Here is an 18612-nt window from a genome sequence, read left to right on the forward strand (position 1 = left end):
AGATGTTGGTCACTTTGATTTCCGCTGTACGTTTTACTTCCGTCCTACGATGTCTTGCACAGGTCTCAACGAATCTCGTTTACGGCCATTGCTTTGACATACGGACTGATATATTACATAGCATATTTCAAAACACTCATAACTTGCTATAGCAGCGACAAAATAGCGATCAGAAATACATTCCTATATTTAATTAAAAAAATTTGCCTTCAGTTCTCCTTTAAAGGGGCCGCAAAGCAAACACACGTAAACCGGTATCTTTGTTTCGACTGATCAGTTAGCTTAAGGAAATCTTTTAAATGTGACCATCAGAAAATAATCAACAATTATGATTACATGTTCGGTCAGAAAATAAACTAATTAAAAACCATGTGTGTCATGTGACTTGTATTGATTCCAAGTGCCAAGTTCAATGTTACTGCGAGTTGGCCTAGTGGTTAGCGTGTCCGCCTCTCAACTTGCGGTCAGACCATACCAAAGACCATCATAAACACAGTCCTTACTGCCATCTGGTGAGGCACGCTGCAATACAGATGCGAGTAGGGAGTCAAACTCTTGTGGTTACCAGAGGACTGCCCCCCCACTATAACCCTAGCTATATAATAGGTGAGCGGAAGAGGGCTACTGAAACAGATCAGTGCCACCCAGTGTGCATTGTGGCATGGGAAGGACTTTGATTGAAGATACAGTTTATAGGACATGTTTACTAGCCTAGGTCTTTAACATCAAATATTACTGTGTGTGTACCCTACATTAAAGTAGCTGTGGATTTGGTTTGGTGGCCAATTAATTGCGTTTGTGCATAAAAATAAGCATTCTGGAGTAAAAATGTTGCATATAAAGTGTCTTGAGCCATTCCACTGAATCGGTGCCATTTCCGTCCCTAGAAAATTATATGTATAAATGCACATAAAAATGTACTTTAAAATACATTTCCTTATTATGCAGAATGTCCTGCACATTGATCTGATTTCAAATTTAAGATATATAATTGTAAGGATTAATAAAAAACTACCTAAAACACTGAAAAATAGCATGTGTTACCTGTCCCCGCACTCTATACTTAACTATGAAATATTATGATTAAAATCCTTCAGAAACAGTATTTCTTTTGCACTCTTGTGTGACTCCATATCCTATCAATGGTTTAAATATATATTTTTTTTCATAAGAAATCCACAATCTCTTAGTTAAAATACACATTTTAGTCGTGTCCCTGGGTTTTCACTCAGTCCTGTTACCCAAACATATATTACCCCATCTGACAAATTTGGAACATTCCATAAATCACATGCTCAACAGGAAGTTACATCAGTTGTGTCTTCTGAAGGCCATGGGAAGACCAAAAGTTAGTTCTCTCATTTACTTTTCTGTATATTTGATGATTTTTTTTTTAACTTTGACTGATAAGGTCAAATGTCAACATACTGTCCTGTTACTTAAATTATTTCTTAGATATTTGTTTATTTTAAAAATACAGATTTTTGGTAAATCACTAGAATGTGCTAAGTGTGGTCATGCTATTAGCGACGACGCCATGTGGCTTAATTCCATGTATTAGCTAATCCTAGGCTAAAAACTCAGTCCTGTTACTTTCAGAGTTTTGGTAACAGGACTGAAAAAAAAATGCAGCCATCTTTGACTTCCAAACCTTGTAACGTAGCCTGAGGTTGACAAATACACATTTTGAATAGTTAAATACGTGTTATTATAATCAGTGTTGAAAAGATATAACAAATTAAGTTTAATTTGGGAGTGGTACAACAAGCAAAGGCGGCACGGTGGTGTAGTGGTTAGTGCTGTCGTCTCACAGCAAGAAGGTCCGGGTTCGAGCCCCGTGGCTAGCGAGGGCCTTTCTGTGTGGAGTTTGCATGTTCTCCCCGTGTCCGCGTGGGTTTCCTCCGGGTGCTCCGGTTTCCCCCACAGTCCAAAGACATGCAGGTTAGGTTAACTGGTGACTCTAAATTGACCGTAGGTGTGAATGTGAGTGTGAATGGTTGCCTGTGTCTATGTGTCAGCCCTGTGATGACCTGGCGACTTGTCCAGGGTGTACCCCGCCTTTCACCCATAGTCAGCTGGGATAGGCTCCAGCTTGCCTGCGACCCTGTAGAACAGGATAAAGCGGCTAGAGAAAATGAGATGAGACAACAAGCAAATGGCACCCATTCAGTGGAATGTCCCTCTTGCAAACAGACACATCATGGGGAATAGGGAAATGGGGAAACCTGCCACCACAATTCTTCATTTCTTCTCCATTGTACTTGGGAACTGTTTGAACAGAACCAAAATTTACACAACTGTTTTCTCTAGTAGTGCTGTAGTACTTGAGACCGGTCTTGGTCTCAAGACCACTTTTGAAGGTCTTGGTATCGACCGCATTTTTACTCGGTCTTGTCTAGTCATAGATGACTCTTGATCCCCCCCCCCCCCAAAAAAAAAGACCGGTCAAGACCACAACTGCGGGTATTTCACTGAATTGCCTGTGCATTATCTGATTTATTTATTTGTTAACATCATTACTGTGACTGGATGTAAAACTTCCTGCTTCAAATGCAACCAATAATGTGACTCATTGCTAATTCGAAGTTATCAACCCTCTCCTACCCTCCATCTCTCACACACTCATCTGGTCCTGGTCTTGACTCGGTCTCGCCCTGCCTTGGTCTTTACTTGGTCTCAACCCCTCAAAGTCTTGGTCTTGATACACTCTGGTCTTGGTCATGACTTGGTCTCGGTTTAGGTGGTCTCGACTACAACACTATTTTCTAGTATTTTTTAGAGCAGAGCACTTATAAATTTCAATTGGTTTCCGCTGAACCACATCATAGCTCATTATCAGAAAGTTACCCGGACTTAAACTTTTTTCTGATGCTCCCACAGCCCAAGATGCGCCATCAATGAGCTCAATGTCCAGAGACGCTGGCTCACATAGAAAGTGAACAACCTGCTCTGACGCTCTTGCTGCATTTGGTCTGAATGTAGAGTATTAAGCTGAACCAAAATATTAATAGGGCAATTCCATGTAAATGTCAACCTCACCATGCAAAAATAAAGCAACATGTAATACATCAAAACCACTCCCAGAGATATCACCTAGGCCTGTATTTTACAGATGTGAATAAGTTGAACCAATTTGTAACCAACCTAATATGTCACTGTCAGTCTTTCTTTCTTATAATGTAAACCCCAAGCTAAAATCAACTTTGATCATGTACAATTCTATATTATTGCCACAAGCCACAGAAATGTATGCTAAAATCCACAAAACAGCAAAACAATAGCCATCCTAAATATTATTTAAGAACTTTGATAGTTTTAGCTGATATTTAGAGAGTTTTTCAAAGGGTTATGGTGGTTAAATTGCTGATTTTCTAAACATATGCCATGTCTATTTCAGACGCGTCACATCCATAACGGAATTTCGTCACATCCATAACGCTGACTTTTCCTTCCAAAACTCTGCATGAAATACAAAATATTTTAAACAAAGATTTTTTAATATTCACCTTGGACCCCTCTATCAAATGGATATCTCCATTTCGACATTAGGTTTACAATTTCACAGAGTTTGATAAAAATGTACAGTCACCCAAGAAAAGTGATACTTTTTCTGTCACATCCATAACGCATCTTTTATTGCCATTTTCTGGCATGCCCTAGATGTACTATGGGAATTGTTCTTGTTCTATCACTTCTCCAGTATGGTACAGCCTTAAAATATGCAACACCTGTTTAAATACTGGGAGACAATAAAACATGCACTGGGTCATTTGTTGCCATTTTGAGTTCAAGTGTCACGCCCATAACGCTGGAATTGCTCAATACCGGATGTTCAAAAACCTTTGACTGGCAGTGTACACTTCTGAGGTGCCCTATGGCATGTATGAGGGCAAGTCAAAAAATTCTAAGACAAATGAAAAAAAATCTTTATTTACGAAAATAAAGCTATTTCTCTACATATCCTCCATTTAAGTCTAAACACTTCTGCAAGTGATGTTTCCATCAGAGAATTCCTTCTTTGTATTCCTTTTTTGAATTCTTTTGAAATTATAACATCTGTCTTAGAACTTTTTGACTTACCCTCGTACAGGAAATATGTAGCTGAGAAATTTCGTAGCACGTGAAACAGTTTTGTTTATTGTGTAAAGCTTGGCAACATATTAAAAATTTACCTAAAGTCTTGACGACATGGACCTCAGTGTGGTTAGTGACAGAGTAGGTGTAGTAGAACCAGCAGTCGTTAGCGTCTCTCTCCTTGCAGTGTATGAGTGGGAAGGTTTGTACAGGCTGAGGAAGGTCCTCCCTCGCTTTCACCTTAATCAGAGTGAAGTAGCTGCAATCTCTGTCACAAGTGTCCTTCTTTTCTCCTGTACCAAAGGCTTGGCATTGCACACACTCCCTGTGAAACAACATGCTGTTTGTTATGCATCTGACTATGATTAGCTTTCATTCATTCATTCATTCATTCATTCTTCCACTTTTCCTGGTCATGGTTTGTCATGGCAACAGGCTGAGAAGGTCAGTCCAGACTTGTCCATCCTCCACCACAGCTCCTCCTGGAGATCTGCAAGTCAACCATGCCCACCCAAGGGCCTGCCCAGGGACTCCATTCAATAGGATGTACCCGAGACAGCTCGACAGGAGCCATGCAGGGTCAAACCACCTTCCCTGGCTCTTCTGAATTCACAAGAGTAGCAGATCTACTCTGAAGCTCCTGGACTGTCAAGCTCCTCACCCTATCACAGGGACTAAAGGCTCAAGTATACTACAGCACACATGATCCACATTTCCCAGATTCTGTTTCTGCATGGACTGTGCACACTGACTGCCCATGTGCGAAACAAGAACAACGTTATAAAACCACTGGCATGGGCTTGAGTGTGTCTCCTTCCAACAACAGCATTAAACATGCTAGCTTATCTTCTCTCGAGGTCGCCATACTGCAAACGGTTGTGCATTTAAACACTGCTGCCCTGAGCCGATCTGTCAGTCAATCTTACACTCTCCTTTTCCATCACTCATAGAAAAAAATCTCAACCTCCTCCACCAGAAGCATGCCATCAATCAACTTGTACATGGGAATGTGTATGGCATCTGTGGTTAGCGTTATAGATACCTATACCACAGCATTGTTGAATTCCTGAACCTGACTGTCTGGATTAATTTTGCCTCACAGCATGGCTCTAAAAATATTGCAGACGTAACAAATGCTTTATATTAAATGTGCTCGTTCTAGTACAGTAACATTTCTATAATAGTAATAGCTCATTCACTGGGACTAATAATAGTGTACAATGGACGATTGCTGATATGGTGAAAAAGTTTTGTGAAAGGAGATGCTTAATGAACATTTATGGAAAGAGTCTTGAGTGTTAGGACTTTATCAGTAAGCAAAAGCCTTCAGGATAGCACACTTCGTGTTTTCCGGTTATTCTGTAACAAGATAAGCTGCATTTTGTCATATTGACAAGAGAGAAAGAGAGGCTGGTGAGAAAATGTTTGTTTAGAACTGGTATAATTTAAGTAATAAGAGGAACTAACTTTGTTGATGCATTACTGGTATGGGGAGGAGCATGTGCAAGCTCTGACCTCTATATCTTTTTAGAAGAGACGGTACTTAACATTATGGCACCCTGCTACTGAAACTTTAGTTTGGCTGTTGCAAACAACTCACTTTTTTTTTTCTTAAAGACAAAAACGCTAAAAGAACAAGCTAATTTTTGAAAATGGAAGGACTTTGAACAGTTCATGGATAGCTGCTTCATGGAGTACACTACCTGAAGAACAAACCAACCACAAGAAATGCGCAAAAACAAACAATTGCGATGCCAAGCAGAAATTGACGCCATAAGGTAATAATTAAAAAACGTTCTTAGAGACACATTACATCAAGTCTCAACGCGTTTACAAAATAAAACAATTGTAAAATTAACTAAAAGAAATGAAAATGCAATACTATACTCCACCATACAGGCAGAACAGACACACTCAACAATAAAATAAATAAATATGAAAAAAACCTGAATGAAACCATACTCAGCATTCAATGCTAAAGCAAGAGAGACAATATCATTTTTTTCTGCAAGGACACTACAGACAACCTGGATGAAAAACACTTTATGCACTCGGCCCTAAAACTTAGTCAAAACAGTCAATAAAATCACATTTCACTGCGCTTTTATAGACTCAGATCGAAAAATAAAATCAAGGTGAGTAATAAAATTCAAACCCTTCAAGCAAAAAGAATTGGTTATACAGAAAGGCAGGGAACTCAAAACAACAAAGTACAGCATGAACAATCAACAAGCGACCAAAGAAGAAGGTTAAAAAAAACAACAAGTGAAATAATGAGACAAGCATACATCATCGAAGCCGATTCATTACTGGGAAAAAGAAAGCCATCTTAATGTGGCGAATTGAAAATACAATAAGCTTTTCAAAGCAATGATTGAAGGAAAAACCTGAAATCAGCAAAGAAGAAGAGGAGAAATGGAGCAATGTTGAAAATAAGTAGCTGCTGGCTATTTGTAGTGAAAATTTAATTTCGTATCAGATAAACATGTGATGCATTATTTATAAGAAGCCGAGAACTGTTTCAACTCGTTTCTGCTGAATTGGTTTATATTAAAAAAAATAAATAAATTATATGTACACTACCGTTCAAAAGTTTGGGGTCACCCAGACAATTTTGTGTTTTCCATGAAAAGTCACACTTATTTACCACCATAAGTTGTAAAATGAATAGAAAATATAGTCAAGACATTTTTCTGGCCATTTTGAGCATTTAATCGACCCCACAAATGTGATGCTCCAGAAACTCAATCTGCTCAAAGGAAGGTCAGTTTTATAGCTTCTCTAAAGAGCTCAACTGTTTTCAGCTGTGCTAACATGATTGTACAAGGGTTTTCTAATCATCCATTAGCCTTCTGAGGCAATGAGCAAACACATTGTACCATTAGAACACTGGAGTGAGAGTTGCTGGAAATGGGCCTCTATACACCTATGGAGATATTGCACCAAAAACCAGACATTTGCAGCTAGAATAGTCATTTACCACATTAGCAATGTATAGAGTGGATTTCTGATTAGTTTAAAGTGATCTTCATTGAAAAGAACAGTGCTCTTCTTTCAAAAATAAGGACATTTCAAAGTGACCCCAAACTTTTGAACGGTAGTGTATAAAATTTGTGGTACTTATCAATATCAGTTCTTTTCTCTGTAATAATACTAAGTTTTCACAAATATGGCTCTTCACCTGATAAAGCTAAACATACATACCCTACTAATGTTGAACATCCTAAATGTTAAACTTATAATACTAAATATAAAAAGGTTTATTTTTTTCTCTTTTAGACTCGAACAGATCTATTCTTGAATTTTTTTTCTCCTTCACAATCCAAAGCAAATACATTTTTGCACATTTCTAGCTCAAAACCTCCCTTGTAAAATGTTGGATTCCAGCTCTTCGGAGCCTGGCGGCGCTTACTTGTGTTCAGGGCAGACTCCAGGGCAGGTGGGGCAGATCTCACATGTGGGTCCTTGGAATTTCGGATCAGTGCACCTACAGGTTCCACATTCACAAATGCCTCTGCCGTTACAGATCTGGTTATTGGAGGCCAGACATGTCGACATATCCAAGGAGCAGTCACATGCACTTCCTGTGTAGTTCGCATCACAAATGCAGACTCGGCATTCGCAGCGACCATGGCCTAGCAGACACCAAGGACAGACATTAACAGGTTAAATATGTACGGTGATGGTAAATCTGCAGTGTTTTTCCGAACTCTAAGTGTTGTTCGAGAGCAGTTAATACCTCCACAGAGCTTGTTGTTGGAGCGGTCACAATTGAAGTTGTCACACTCGCAGAATATGCCGCTGTAGTACTCCTCGGGGTTGTCCCTCTTCTTACATTCGCACTTGCCGCACACACACTCGCCATTGTTGCTGCAGAGATCGGTGCCGTTGTCCTTGCGGCAGGTCTTTTCCAGGTCCTCACTCGACACCTCGTCTTTCCAGCACTCACACTCTCGGCCAATACGATCCTTATTGCACCTGCCAACAGGAAGAGAAGCTCAACACCGAACAGATAGCTGGAGGATTTTGCATTCAATAGTGCTACTGTATATAATAATCAGGCATTTCTAGTTTCTTCCTGATTGTCTATAAAACACATGTAGGTAACACAGTCCGTCTAAGAACTACAACACTGTCCCTTTAAGAACTACATTTCCCATCAGCCAACTTCCGCGTTGACCTGCGTCACGCGTGGGCGGGATCATCTACGTCACTTCCTCCACGACTCCATAAGGGACCTGGAAATCCGCCATACTTTCTCTTTGGCTTCTGTAACCACGCGGGAACAGGCATAAAAAGAGGCACTCTCTCATCGGACCGTCCGAAACCACGACTTCCTTCTTGCAAGAAGAAAGATTCAGCGCGTTTTTCTTTGTTTACCATTGGCCATGGTAGAAATCCAGAAGCGCACGATTTTGACTCAGACTGAGTTACAACCAGTTTTTCCTTTATTCATTATAAGTACGTACAAACTGCCGCTCCAAGCAGTTAATTTAAAAAAGTCAGAAGCGACCGGATCCTTCTAATTAAAGCGCTGTGCACATTATTTTGATCAGAGACTTCTTTTCATCACGAGCGACCACGCGTCGGACCAAGAAATTCTCTGCGCTTCACGGAAGTCTCCACAACTGAAACTCCAAAAGTCTCGGAACATCTCTTCATAATCTTGCATAAAGGCAAGATACTGAAGAAAGAGACTGGCATTTGGGCAAAACTAGTCTTAGGAATTAGCTTTATGAAGAAGTGTGAATTTAAACTCAGGAACGGTTTAAATGTGTACACTGTAGACCCTCAGGGTATTGAATTATTGTTCTATTTTTGTCCTCTCAATTGTTTAATAGATAGGCTGTTGCATGCTTTCCTCTTTTCCTTTCTAACACTTTAATTTCATTATTACACATATTTTGACCTCATCAAGATTTCAGTGGATTTAGTAGTGTTATAAGCTAGCTTAGCTAGCAACACAACGCTAGTCTTTGTCTAGGCCACAAGGCCTCCACCATGTGGACTCACACTCACTCACAAACACACCTTAGCTAGCATTCCTTTGTCTTAGCTAGCAACACAAGGCTAATCTTTGTCTCCACATGTGGCCAACACATCTTAGCTAGCAACCAAAGCTAACTCTTTTGTTCTCCTCAAATCCCACGTGGTGACCCCTACACCACGCGGACACACACAAACATACCTAGCTAGCATCCCATGCCAGCCTTTTGCTTAGGCCATAAGGCCTCACACACACACACACACCATATCATATTTGTATATAATGATTCCAACTGCTATTATTCATCTTTATCATCTCATCTCATTATCTCTAGCCGCTTTATCCTTCTACAGGGTCGCAGGCAAGCTGGAGCCTATCCCAGCTGACTACGGGCGAAAGGCGGGGTACACCCTGGACAAGTCGCCAGGTCATCACAGGGCTGACACATAGACACAGACAACCATTCACACTCACATTCACACCTACGCTCAATTTAGAGTCACCAGTTAACCTAACCTGCATGTCTTTGGACTGTGGGGGAAACCGGAGCACCCGGAGGAAACCCACGCAGACACGGGGAGAACATGCAAACTCCACACAGAAAGGCCCTCGCCGGCCCCGGGGCTCGAACCCAGGACCTTCTTGCTGTGAGGCTACAGCGCTAACCACTACACCACCGTGCCGCCCCCATCTTTATCATAATAAATTCAATTATTATTGAAACTGTGTGTTTATTTGTTGTGCCTAATATACTCGAAGTCGCCCAATCTCAAAAGAATTCCAAGGTGCATATGAGTTGTGTAATACGGTAAGTGATCATAATAATTTAGAATATATCATAATTTAGCTGTTTGATAATTTATTATTAAGCACCAAAATTAATGGTATTAATTAATGAGACTGATTCAATGAGACTGATTTAATGAGACTGATCACTTAATTACCAATTGCACCTACACACATCTCCGGTCAGTGTTGTAGTCGAGTCACTAAACCTAGAGTCCGAATCCAGTCTCAAGTCCCCACTGTTCAAGTCCGAGTCAAATCCAAGTCATGGAAAAAAAAAAAAATTGAGTTGAGTCCGAGAGCAAGACTCCACCCGCGCCATTTGATGGTGGCTGTTTTAGCGCCATTAACATTAGTTTGTTCCTGAACATGACGTATAAACAGGTGAATGTGCATTCTCTTTGTCAGGGAGCGTGAAGTATTCTGTCAGAGATGGCTGGGAGACGGATGCAAGTGCAGAAGGTGTGTTTATTAATACAAGTGAAGACAGATAAACAATCCAGAACAGCAGGTAAAATCATTATTAAAAAAAAAAAACAAGTGAAACAGGCTATCGTGGACTCTGCAGAATCAAAGATGAGAAACAGGAAATCAGGGATCAGGAAACCAAACAAGGAAATAAGGCTCGGTAATGTGTCGACAATGCAACTCAATACTTCGCAAAGTAAGTGCGTTTTCACAATTTTTAACCCTGTAGAACCCAAGCACCCTTCTCTTCTTTGGAAAATTATGAACTATTTGACCCCGTGGGTTCTCCAGGGTTAAATATAGGTGAGCTGATTGCGTCTTAATCCTGTGCAGGTGCGAGTCGAGTCTCCGCTTGGCGCATGCGCTGTCCGGAACGCGCCTGAGAGTCTATCTGATGCACACGCCAAGGTGCGCAGGTGTGACACTTTTGCGCGAAATTAGTACAAAAACGAATGTAGATATAAATATCTTATGGCAAATTATTATGGCATGTTACAAAAAAAAATCTGAGTCCTCGTCTCCAATTTATGAGTCCAAGTCAAGTCACCTATAAACATTGGGGGACAGGCAGACGAGGACACTTTCTGCCACCTTATCGGAGACTAGGGTATTAGGCAGAAAAAGAAAATTACCAGTCAAAAATAATATTTTATATAATCCTGATGAGCGCCGCAGGCGCGAAGCCCCTCTAGGGGGGTCTGGGGGCATGCCCCCCCAGAAAATTTTTGAAATTTAGACTTCATTTCCTGCATTCTAGGACATTTTCAGGGTGAAATGGCGTGTAATTTTTGATCAGAAATATTGCATATTTTTACTTTGTATTTTTTTCAGTTTCACTCCTGAATGTATCAGATGTATGTACGGTGTTTGATTTGGTAACAAAAGTGAAAAGAAAATAAACAACAATGAATTGTATACAATCTTTTGATGTAGTTACAGTATTGAATAAAAAAAAACCCAACAGTATTCTATTTTACGTGGCACAAATTAAATCGCAGAATGTCTGTCACTGACTGTCATCCATAATATTTTGACCAAACTATGGTACTCAAAAATTAAAATTAACTTTGAAAGAACGGGAACTGAGTTTCTTTGGTTTACACAAAGATTACAGACGTCTAGGGGCCTGCAAGAATCGGTCTGCTGCATCAAAGTCAAATTCCTGACGATCTAACTTTTCGCAGCTTTGTCTGATAAGCTGCTCCAGCCTAACTATACTTAATTTTGTTCTCAACTTGGTTTTGATCCTGTTCTGAACAGAAAAGACTCGCTCAGCCTCTGCATTGCCAACAAGCACACATATTGCCATTGACATGAGGTGAAACATGCTTGGATAGAGCCGCTGATTTGGCATGTTTGGACCTCCAAATATCTTCATCATGAGCTGAGTTGGTCTTGCAAAATGACCCTCTTCCTGCCATTCATCATCACCATCTGTTGAGAACCTGTTCTGGTATACTAGTCGCTTGAAGACAAGAAATTCTCCTCTTGCCTGTCTGAGGGTCGCTATCCCAATCTATCGGACGGCGACCCCCCCCCACCCCACACACACACACACACACACGTGGGGGGGGGCCTCCGCGGCTGGAGGCTCGCAGGCGCCCGCTAGGCACCTCCGTCCTCCTAAACCCAGATGCGCCTCGCGCCTCTCAAGGCTCTCTCCCCCGACCTCCCGACACGCGCCTCCCGCGTCACGCCGTGCGAACGCCTCGGCCCACCCCCCGCGGACGCGTGCGGCTGCCGGTGGATCCTTCCACTCTGGCTGCCCGCGCGCGCCCCGGACCGGGACGAGACGGGGTCGCGGCCACGGGCGCGAGAGGCTCAGGCTGAGGCCGGGGGTCGGAACGATGAGAGGCGAGGGGCCGCCTGAAGGGGAGGGCCCCCTCTCCCTTTTTCGAAAACCCCATCCGAACGCGACCTCAGATCAGACGAGACGACCCGCTGAATTTAAGCATATTACTAAGCGGAGGAAAAGAAACTAACCAGGATTCCCTCAGTAGCGGCGAGCGAAGAGGGAAGCGATGAAATATTCTGAATTTTCATTTCAAGTTTTCAGTATTTTTCGTATTAAACTGTGTTTCTTACGATTTGTAAATGATGGCGGAACATAACTGGATTTATCAGATGACATGTGGGAGTATTCATGTGCGAAAATTTTCGGCATTATTGTCCGTTTCAGTATCCGTCTGTGTGTATACTTGCCCGTTGAAATCAGCAATCGCCCGTCAAATTTACGGGTGGACGGGTCTCTGCCTAATACCTTATCGGAGACAACTACCTACAACAGTTTATTCAAGGCCCGACCCACATCGCTGGAAATAAACTTGATCTGCTGCTTTGTAATAGTCCAGAAATTATTCAGGGAGTGCATACAAGATCTGCTGAGTAGCATAGTTTCCCAACTGATCACTATCTTGTGGAATTTCAGTTGAAATTGAAGTTTTTAAGACCCAAACAAGTTGAGCGGCGTGGGTTTCCTCCGGGTGCTCCGGTTTCCCCCACAGTCCAAAGACATGCAGGTTAGGTTAACTGGTGACTCTAAATTGACCATAGGTGTGAATGTGAATGGTTGTCTGTGTCTATGTGTCAGCCCTGTGATGACCTGGCGACTTGTCCAGGGTGTACCCCGCCTTTCGCCCGTAGTCAGCTGGGATAGGCTCCAGCTTGCCTGCGACCCTGTAGAAGGATAAAGCGGCTAGAGATAATGAGATGAGACAAGTTGAGCGCCAAATTTACGACTTCACACATGGCAGTTTCAAAGATCTACGTAGTTCCTTGCTTAGTGCCCCGTTCAACATCACTTCTATTCCTGATGTCGACAACTACTGGGCGTGCTGGAAGAACTGGTTCACAACTGCTGTAGCTGAACATATTCCTGTTAAAACAATAAAAGATGTGCACTCTCCACCTTGGATCGATGGAGAAGTCCATCATCTGATTAGGAAGAAATACCGCACAAACAAAACTGCATCCTGCAAGCTGAAACTATGCACTCTGAGCCAGAAAATCAAGTATCTGATTAGACAGAAGCACCGACAGTACTTGAAGAAAATACAGTCATCACTTGGTCGTAATCTCAAGGTATTCTGGAGCTATCATAAGGCCATTCTACGTCACCGAAAAGACCAGAGTGCTGTAATATATCAACATCAGTCAGCTAAATCCCCATATGGAAAACCTCAACTCCTACTTCTCCTCTGTATTTCTTCCTGCAAACTCTAATGCAGACATGGATAAACCACCTCTTCCTCTCAAAACTGACCAGGAAATATGCCATCTGACACTCTGGACATATCAAAGTCCTGCGGTCCTGACGGTATTCCTCCTCTAATACTGAAAGCATGCAGTGAAGAAATTACACCAACTATCTGCTCCCTTTCTAACCATTCGCTGAATACTGGTCGCCTGCCATCTGAGTGGAAATCTGCTGATGTCATACCTATCCACATAAGAGATTCTAAAGAACTAGTAGAAAACTATAGACCGATTTCGCTTCTGCCCATCATAAGCAAGGTGTTTGAGCGCAGTGTCTACAATAGAATCTAAGACTATGTTAAACCTGATCTCCACTGCACAGCATGGGTTCCTAAGCTCTCACTCGTGTGTTACTCAGCTCCTCTCCATACTTCATACTATTGGCAAATACCTTGATAAAAACATTCAAGTTGACGTTCTTTATCTTGATTTTGCCAAAGCTTGACAAAAATCGACCACACGATTCTTCTGAGCAAGCTACAACCCTACGGCATTGCTGTGGCCCTCGCTGGCCACGGGGCTCGAACCCAGACCTTCTTGCTGTGAGGCAACAGCGCTAACCACTACACCACCGTGCCACCCTGTCTCTGGAATATTATTTGTAAACAAGTGTCTCCTAGCACTTTCTCTAGTCTTGCTAAGTTTAAGCCATACCTAAGACTTAAGTACTCTTCACTTCTTAATGACATATTTGATGTAGATCTAACATGCACATGGTGTCTAGTAAGCCAGTGTCCTTGTCACAGATGATGTTAGTATTCTTTCTTAAGTTAGAACTTTTCTAGGTTAGTTTTAGTGTTATTTAGGTTTGTATCATCAGTTTTAGATTTTATTTTATATTCTTTTTCATTTTTATTCTAAAGGGAAGTGCCCAGCATGGGCCTCAGAGTCCCGTTCGCACTTTTCCTATTGGGTAGTATAGATAGCTTTTGTAATCATTTCATTTTTATATATGCCCAATAAATATGTGATAAAAAATTATATATTTTCCTTTTCTTTTCCGCTGGCAGGAGAGTGGAGTCCACCATGTTTGCCCATGCTGACTTGTTTTAAGTAAAAGTAGGTCAAACGCCCCATGGTGGTCATGTGATATTGTTGCCCACTTGCTTTAGCAATCTCCAGAATCATAAAATGCGGGACGCATTTTATCTCGGCAAAGCATTTACACACAGGATACATGGTGTGTGCAGCAGCGCAACTCCTCAATTTCAACTCAAAGCATCTCAAAACTCCAACAGCTATAGAGATGGAACATTTTTGCCCAGAATTCAACTTTGCAGTCAGCACCTTTAATATAACATAATAATAATAATAATAGAACAGTGTTTTGTTCTTTCCATAGTTGAATGACCCACATTCTGAAATAAGAACCCGAGTCTGACAAATTAAAGAGGAGAAGGAGCAAAAATACTGAACTTGCAAAGGGAAGAAGAAGAATCAGAAGTATACATTGACAGTTAATCAGAAATACCAACTTCACTGTATTACTCTGGTAAGCAAATGAACAAATTCATTAATAGCAAGCTCAATAATGTAAGAATCATTTTGCACATTACTTCAAGCAAGTATTCTTTTAAAGTGGTGTGTGTGTGTGTTTTGGACCATGTTCCAGAGCTGAGCAGGAATACTCAGTATTAAATGTAATAAAACCCAAATAGAAATCAATTAAGTTCAGGACGTTTAAAGACCAGGGACAGCAGTTGGATTAGGATTATGGATTTGGGTTTTCTTCCAGCCCCCCCCTTTTTTTTTTTTTTTTTTACTCTTTAGCTAGCACGAGATCATCACAGTGTCGAATTTTTTTTTTCATTTGCTGTTACTTGCACTGCATGTTGATCTGCTAAACACAACAGAGAACACAAACATACTCACCAGTCACTTTAACAGGAATACCTGCACACTTGCTCATTATCCAGCACAATGCATCAAATATCATGCAGGTACAAATCAAGAGCTTCAGTTAACGTTCACGTCAAACAACAGAATGGGAAATACTGTGATCTCAAAGTCTGACTTTCTTTCACCGTGGCATGGATGTCAGTGCCAGGTTTGAGTATTTCAGAAATGGCTGATCTCCTGGGGTTTTCACACACAACAGTCTGCCTGATAGAGAGATCAGCAGTTATAGAAATACTCAAAGCAGCCCATCTGGAACCAAGGTCCATTCCATGATCAAAGTCAGAGATGACACTTCTCTTCATCCAGATGTTTGATATGAAGCTTTTTGCTCTGTATCTGCAGGGTTTTATGCATTGCGCTGCTGCTACATGGAAGAACTGCAGGAATATGTTGGTGCTCCTAATAAATTGGGCAGTGAGTGTATATCGAGATTCGTATACTGTCGCATTTCCTGAGTGTTGCTTTAACTCCTTATAGTCAAACAAAATAGCAGCAAAATAAAATTTTATATATATATATATATATATATATATATATATATATATATATATGGGGCGGCACGGTGGTGTAGTGGTTAGCGCTGTCGCCTCACAGCAAGAAGGTCCGGGTTCGAGCCCCGGGGCCAGCGAGGGCCTTTCTGTGCGGAGTTTGCATGTTCTCCCCGTGTCCGCGTGGGTTTCCTCCGGGTGCTCCGGTTTCCCCCACAGTCCAAAGACATGCAGGTTAGGTTAACTGGTGACTCTAAATTGAGCGTAGGTGTGAATGTGAGTGTGAATGGTTGTCTGTGTCTATGTGTCAGCCCTGTGATGACCTGGCGACTTGTCCAGGGTGTACCCCGCCTTTCGCCCGTAGTCAGCTGGGATAGGCTCCAGCTTGCCTGCAACCCTGTAGAACAGGATAAAGCGGCTAGAGATGATGAGATGAGATTATTTGCGTGTTGATGGACCGTTACCTGCAGGCACCACATTCGAAGGTGCCATTGCCGTTATGGCAGAGGTCGCTGCTCACAATGCCTTTCTTCTGGCACTCACAGTCACAGATAAAGCTCAGTTTGATCTCCACTTCCTCGGTGAAGCCCAGAGGTCTGATCTTTAGGATCTGAGGCTTGCCTTGTTTGGGGCAGCCATTAACTGTGATGTTTATGCTGAAGGAGACCTGTTATACAAAAACAGGAACATTCAATAAATGATAAACAACAGATCTTTTAATTAAGAATTATAATAATTAAAAAAAAAATACCACTCAACACAGAACACCACGAGAATTATGCTTGTGTGGTGGACTGGAATAACCTTTCAGATTAATTACTGACTTTTTATACTAGACTCCACTATGATCTCCGCTATCATAGTATACATACACGACACGTTTTCGATGGAATAAAAACACGTGCTCTATTCCCTTCTAGCATTTGGTTTGATAGCATACAATATCGTTAGCATATCGCTTATCCTACATGTATTACACCACTCTACCCAATCAAACCCACAATCTACACAGGGTTCCCCCCTGGGTTCTGAAAAATATTCTCCAATTTTTTTTTCCCTTGAAAAATCAAGTCAAAGAAGTATTCATTTTTTCCTTTTTTTTTTCTTCAATTAGTCTGTATTTTTTTAGTTACTGATTTATCAAAGTGGATTTTAATACAGGTTTATACCAACCAAACTGGCACAATTCAAATATCTGTACAGATACAGCAAGGCCTCTCCATTACATATAAAATTTGGGCTCCACTCAGCCTCTCATCAGAAAGACTTGATTTTGAGCGGCCTGTGCACCATCAAGCGCAAATAAACCTCTTTAGTTGGAGCTTACTGAAGGTTATTTTAGCAGGGAATTATTTAAAAAGGAGGTATGAGGACTCCCTTTAAGCCTTTACTTCAACACAAAACTTGATTTACAATTGAACAGAGTTGAGAAGAATCTGGGAACAACCAACAGTGAAGGAATTCAAATTTCCTGTTGATTTACAAACTGAACACGGGATGACACCGTTTTTCATCATATGTTATCCACGGGGACTCAACACACCACATCGCCTGAAACATATACCCCTTTTCCACCAGATCAGTTCCAGGGCTGGTTCGGGGCCAGTGCTGGTGCTGGTTCATAACTCATTCAACTTGTGAGCCAGCTGAGAACCAGTTTGCTTTTCCATAGCTCACGGTGCTAAGGGGAGCCACGTCATTACGTCGCTGTATACATCAGTTATGTCGCTGCGTTTGCATAAACCTTGGCGCGAACATCGAAGCAACAACACCACGGAGAAGAAGAAACAGCAACAACAACAATAATGGATGACTTTGCGTTTGTATAGCTGCTCCTTCTCGTTGCTTAAAAATAGCGACCTTTCGCGGTCTTGCTATTGTTGTCGGTCTTAACAACTCCGCCCCCCCCCCGCTGATGTAACCGGTTCTTTCCTCTGGCCCAGCAGAGAGTTGGTGCTAGCCTGGAACCGGTTTTTCTGGCCCCAGAGCCAGTTCTTTGTCAGTGGAAACAGAAAACCCGGTTCCAAACTAAGCACTGGCCCCGAACCAGCCCTGGAACTGCTTTGGTGGAAAAGGGGCAATAGAGCCCTTCAGTTGCTTGCCGGCAGACACTGATGGCACTTCTCCCCCCCCCCCCTTTTTTTTTTTAAATAAACCAACCCCCTGTATTACAGACACTGTCCCATGTGCTCGGGGACAGTCGGGGCTCGGGGTGTGCCTCCCCCGTGACTGTCTCGGCCCTTAAGTCATCTTCAGTGCTTGAAGAAACCTGCCCAAAAAACTTCCTCAGTTTAGACTGCACCATTGTTCATTTCACACAGAGAATAATTACACCACCACACCAGGCCGATTAAGACGCACTGCGATTGGTCAAAAGCTTGGCGCTCATTTGGTCATTATGTGTAGTCGATTTTCACTGGTCACAAGCACGTGCTCTTTGTTTACACTCTGGCTTCCTGCCATCTTTTCACTGGGGTTGGATTTCTACAAAAGATGACAAATACATTCGTCACTGTGACGACTGCCAGTAATTTTCTCTTTGTCACTGATGGATTATGTTCATCGATGACGAGCGCCAGCGGGAACCCGGTCTACATAAGATAAACATAGATCCCAGGGCTTGAACAAAACATGGATTTTCAAGCACTGATTTAA

At 41.9% G+C, this 18612-nt stretch overlaps 1 protein-coding gene across 2 annotated transcripts in view; it reads right to left on the reverse strand.

The window, feature by feature from the left end:
• The window catches only part of itgb1a (integrin, beta 1a), a 135590-nt gene that overhangs the window by 31605 nt on the left and 85373 nt on the right, over nucleotides 1-18612 (reverse strand). For both annotated transcript variants that reach the window (XM_060922475.1, XM_060922474.1), the window contains 4 exons: nucleotides 16422-16624; nucleotides 7814-8052; nucleotides 7487-7709; nucleotides 4173-4399 (listed from right to left, as the gene is read on the reverse strand). In XM_060922475.1, the coding sequence (XP_060778458.1) occupies nucleotides 4173-4399; nucleotides 7487-7709; nucleotides 7814-8052; nucleotides 16422-16624 (892 nt within the window). The remainder of the gene's footprint in view (nucleotides 1-4172; nucleotides 4400-7486; nucleotides 7710-7813; nucleotides 8053-16421; nucleotides 16625-18612) is intronic.

This window comes from Neoarius graeffei, chromosome 5, assembly GCF_027579695.1.
Source record: "Neoarius graeffei isolate fNeoGra1 chromosome 5, fNeoGra1.pri, whole genome shotgun sequence".
Lineage (NCBI taxonomy): Eukaryota > Metazoa > Chordata > Actinopteri > Siluriformes > Ariidae > Neoarius > Neoarius graeffei.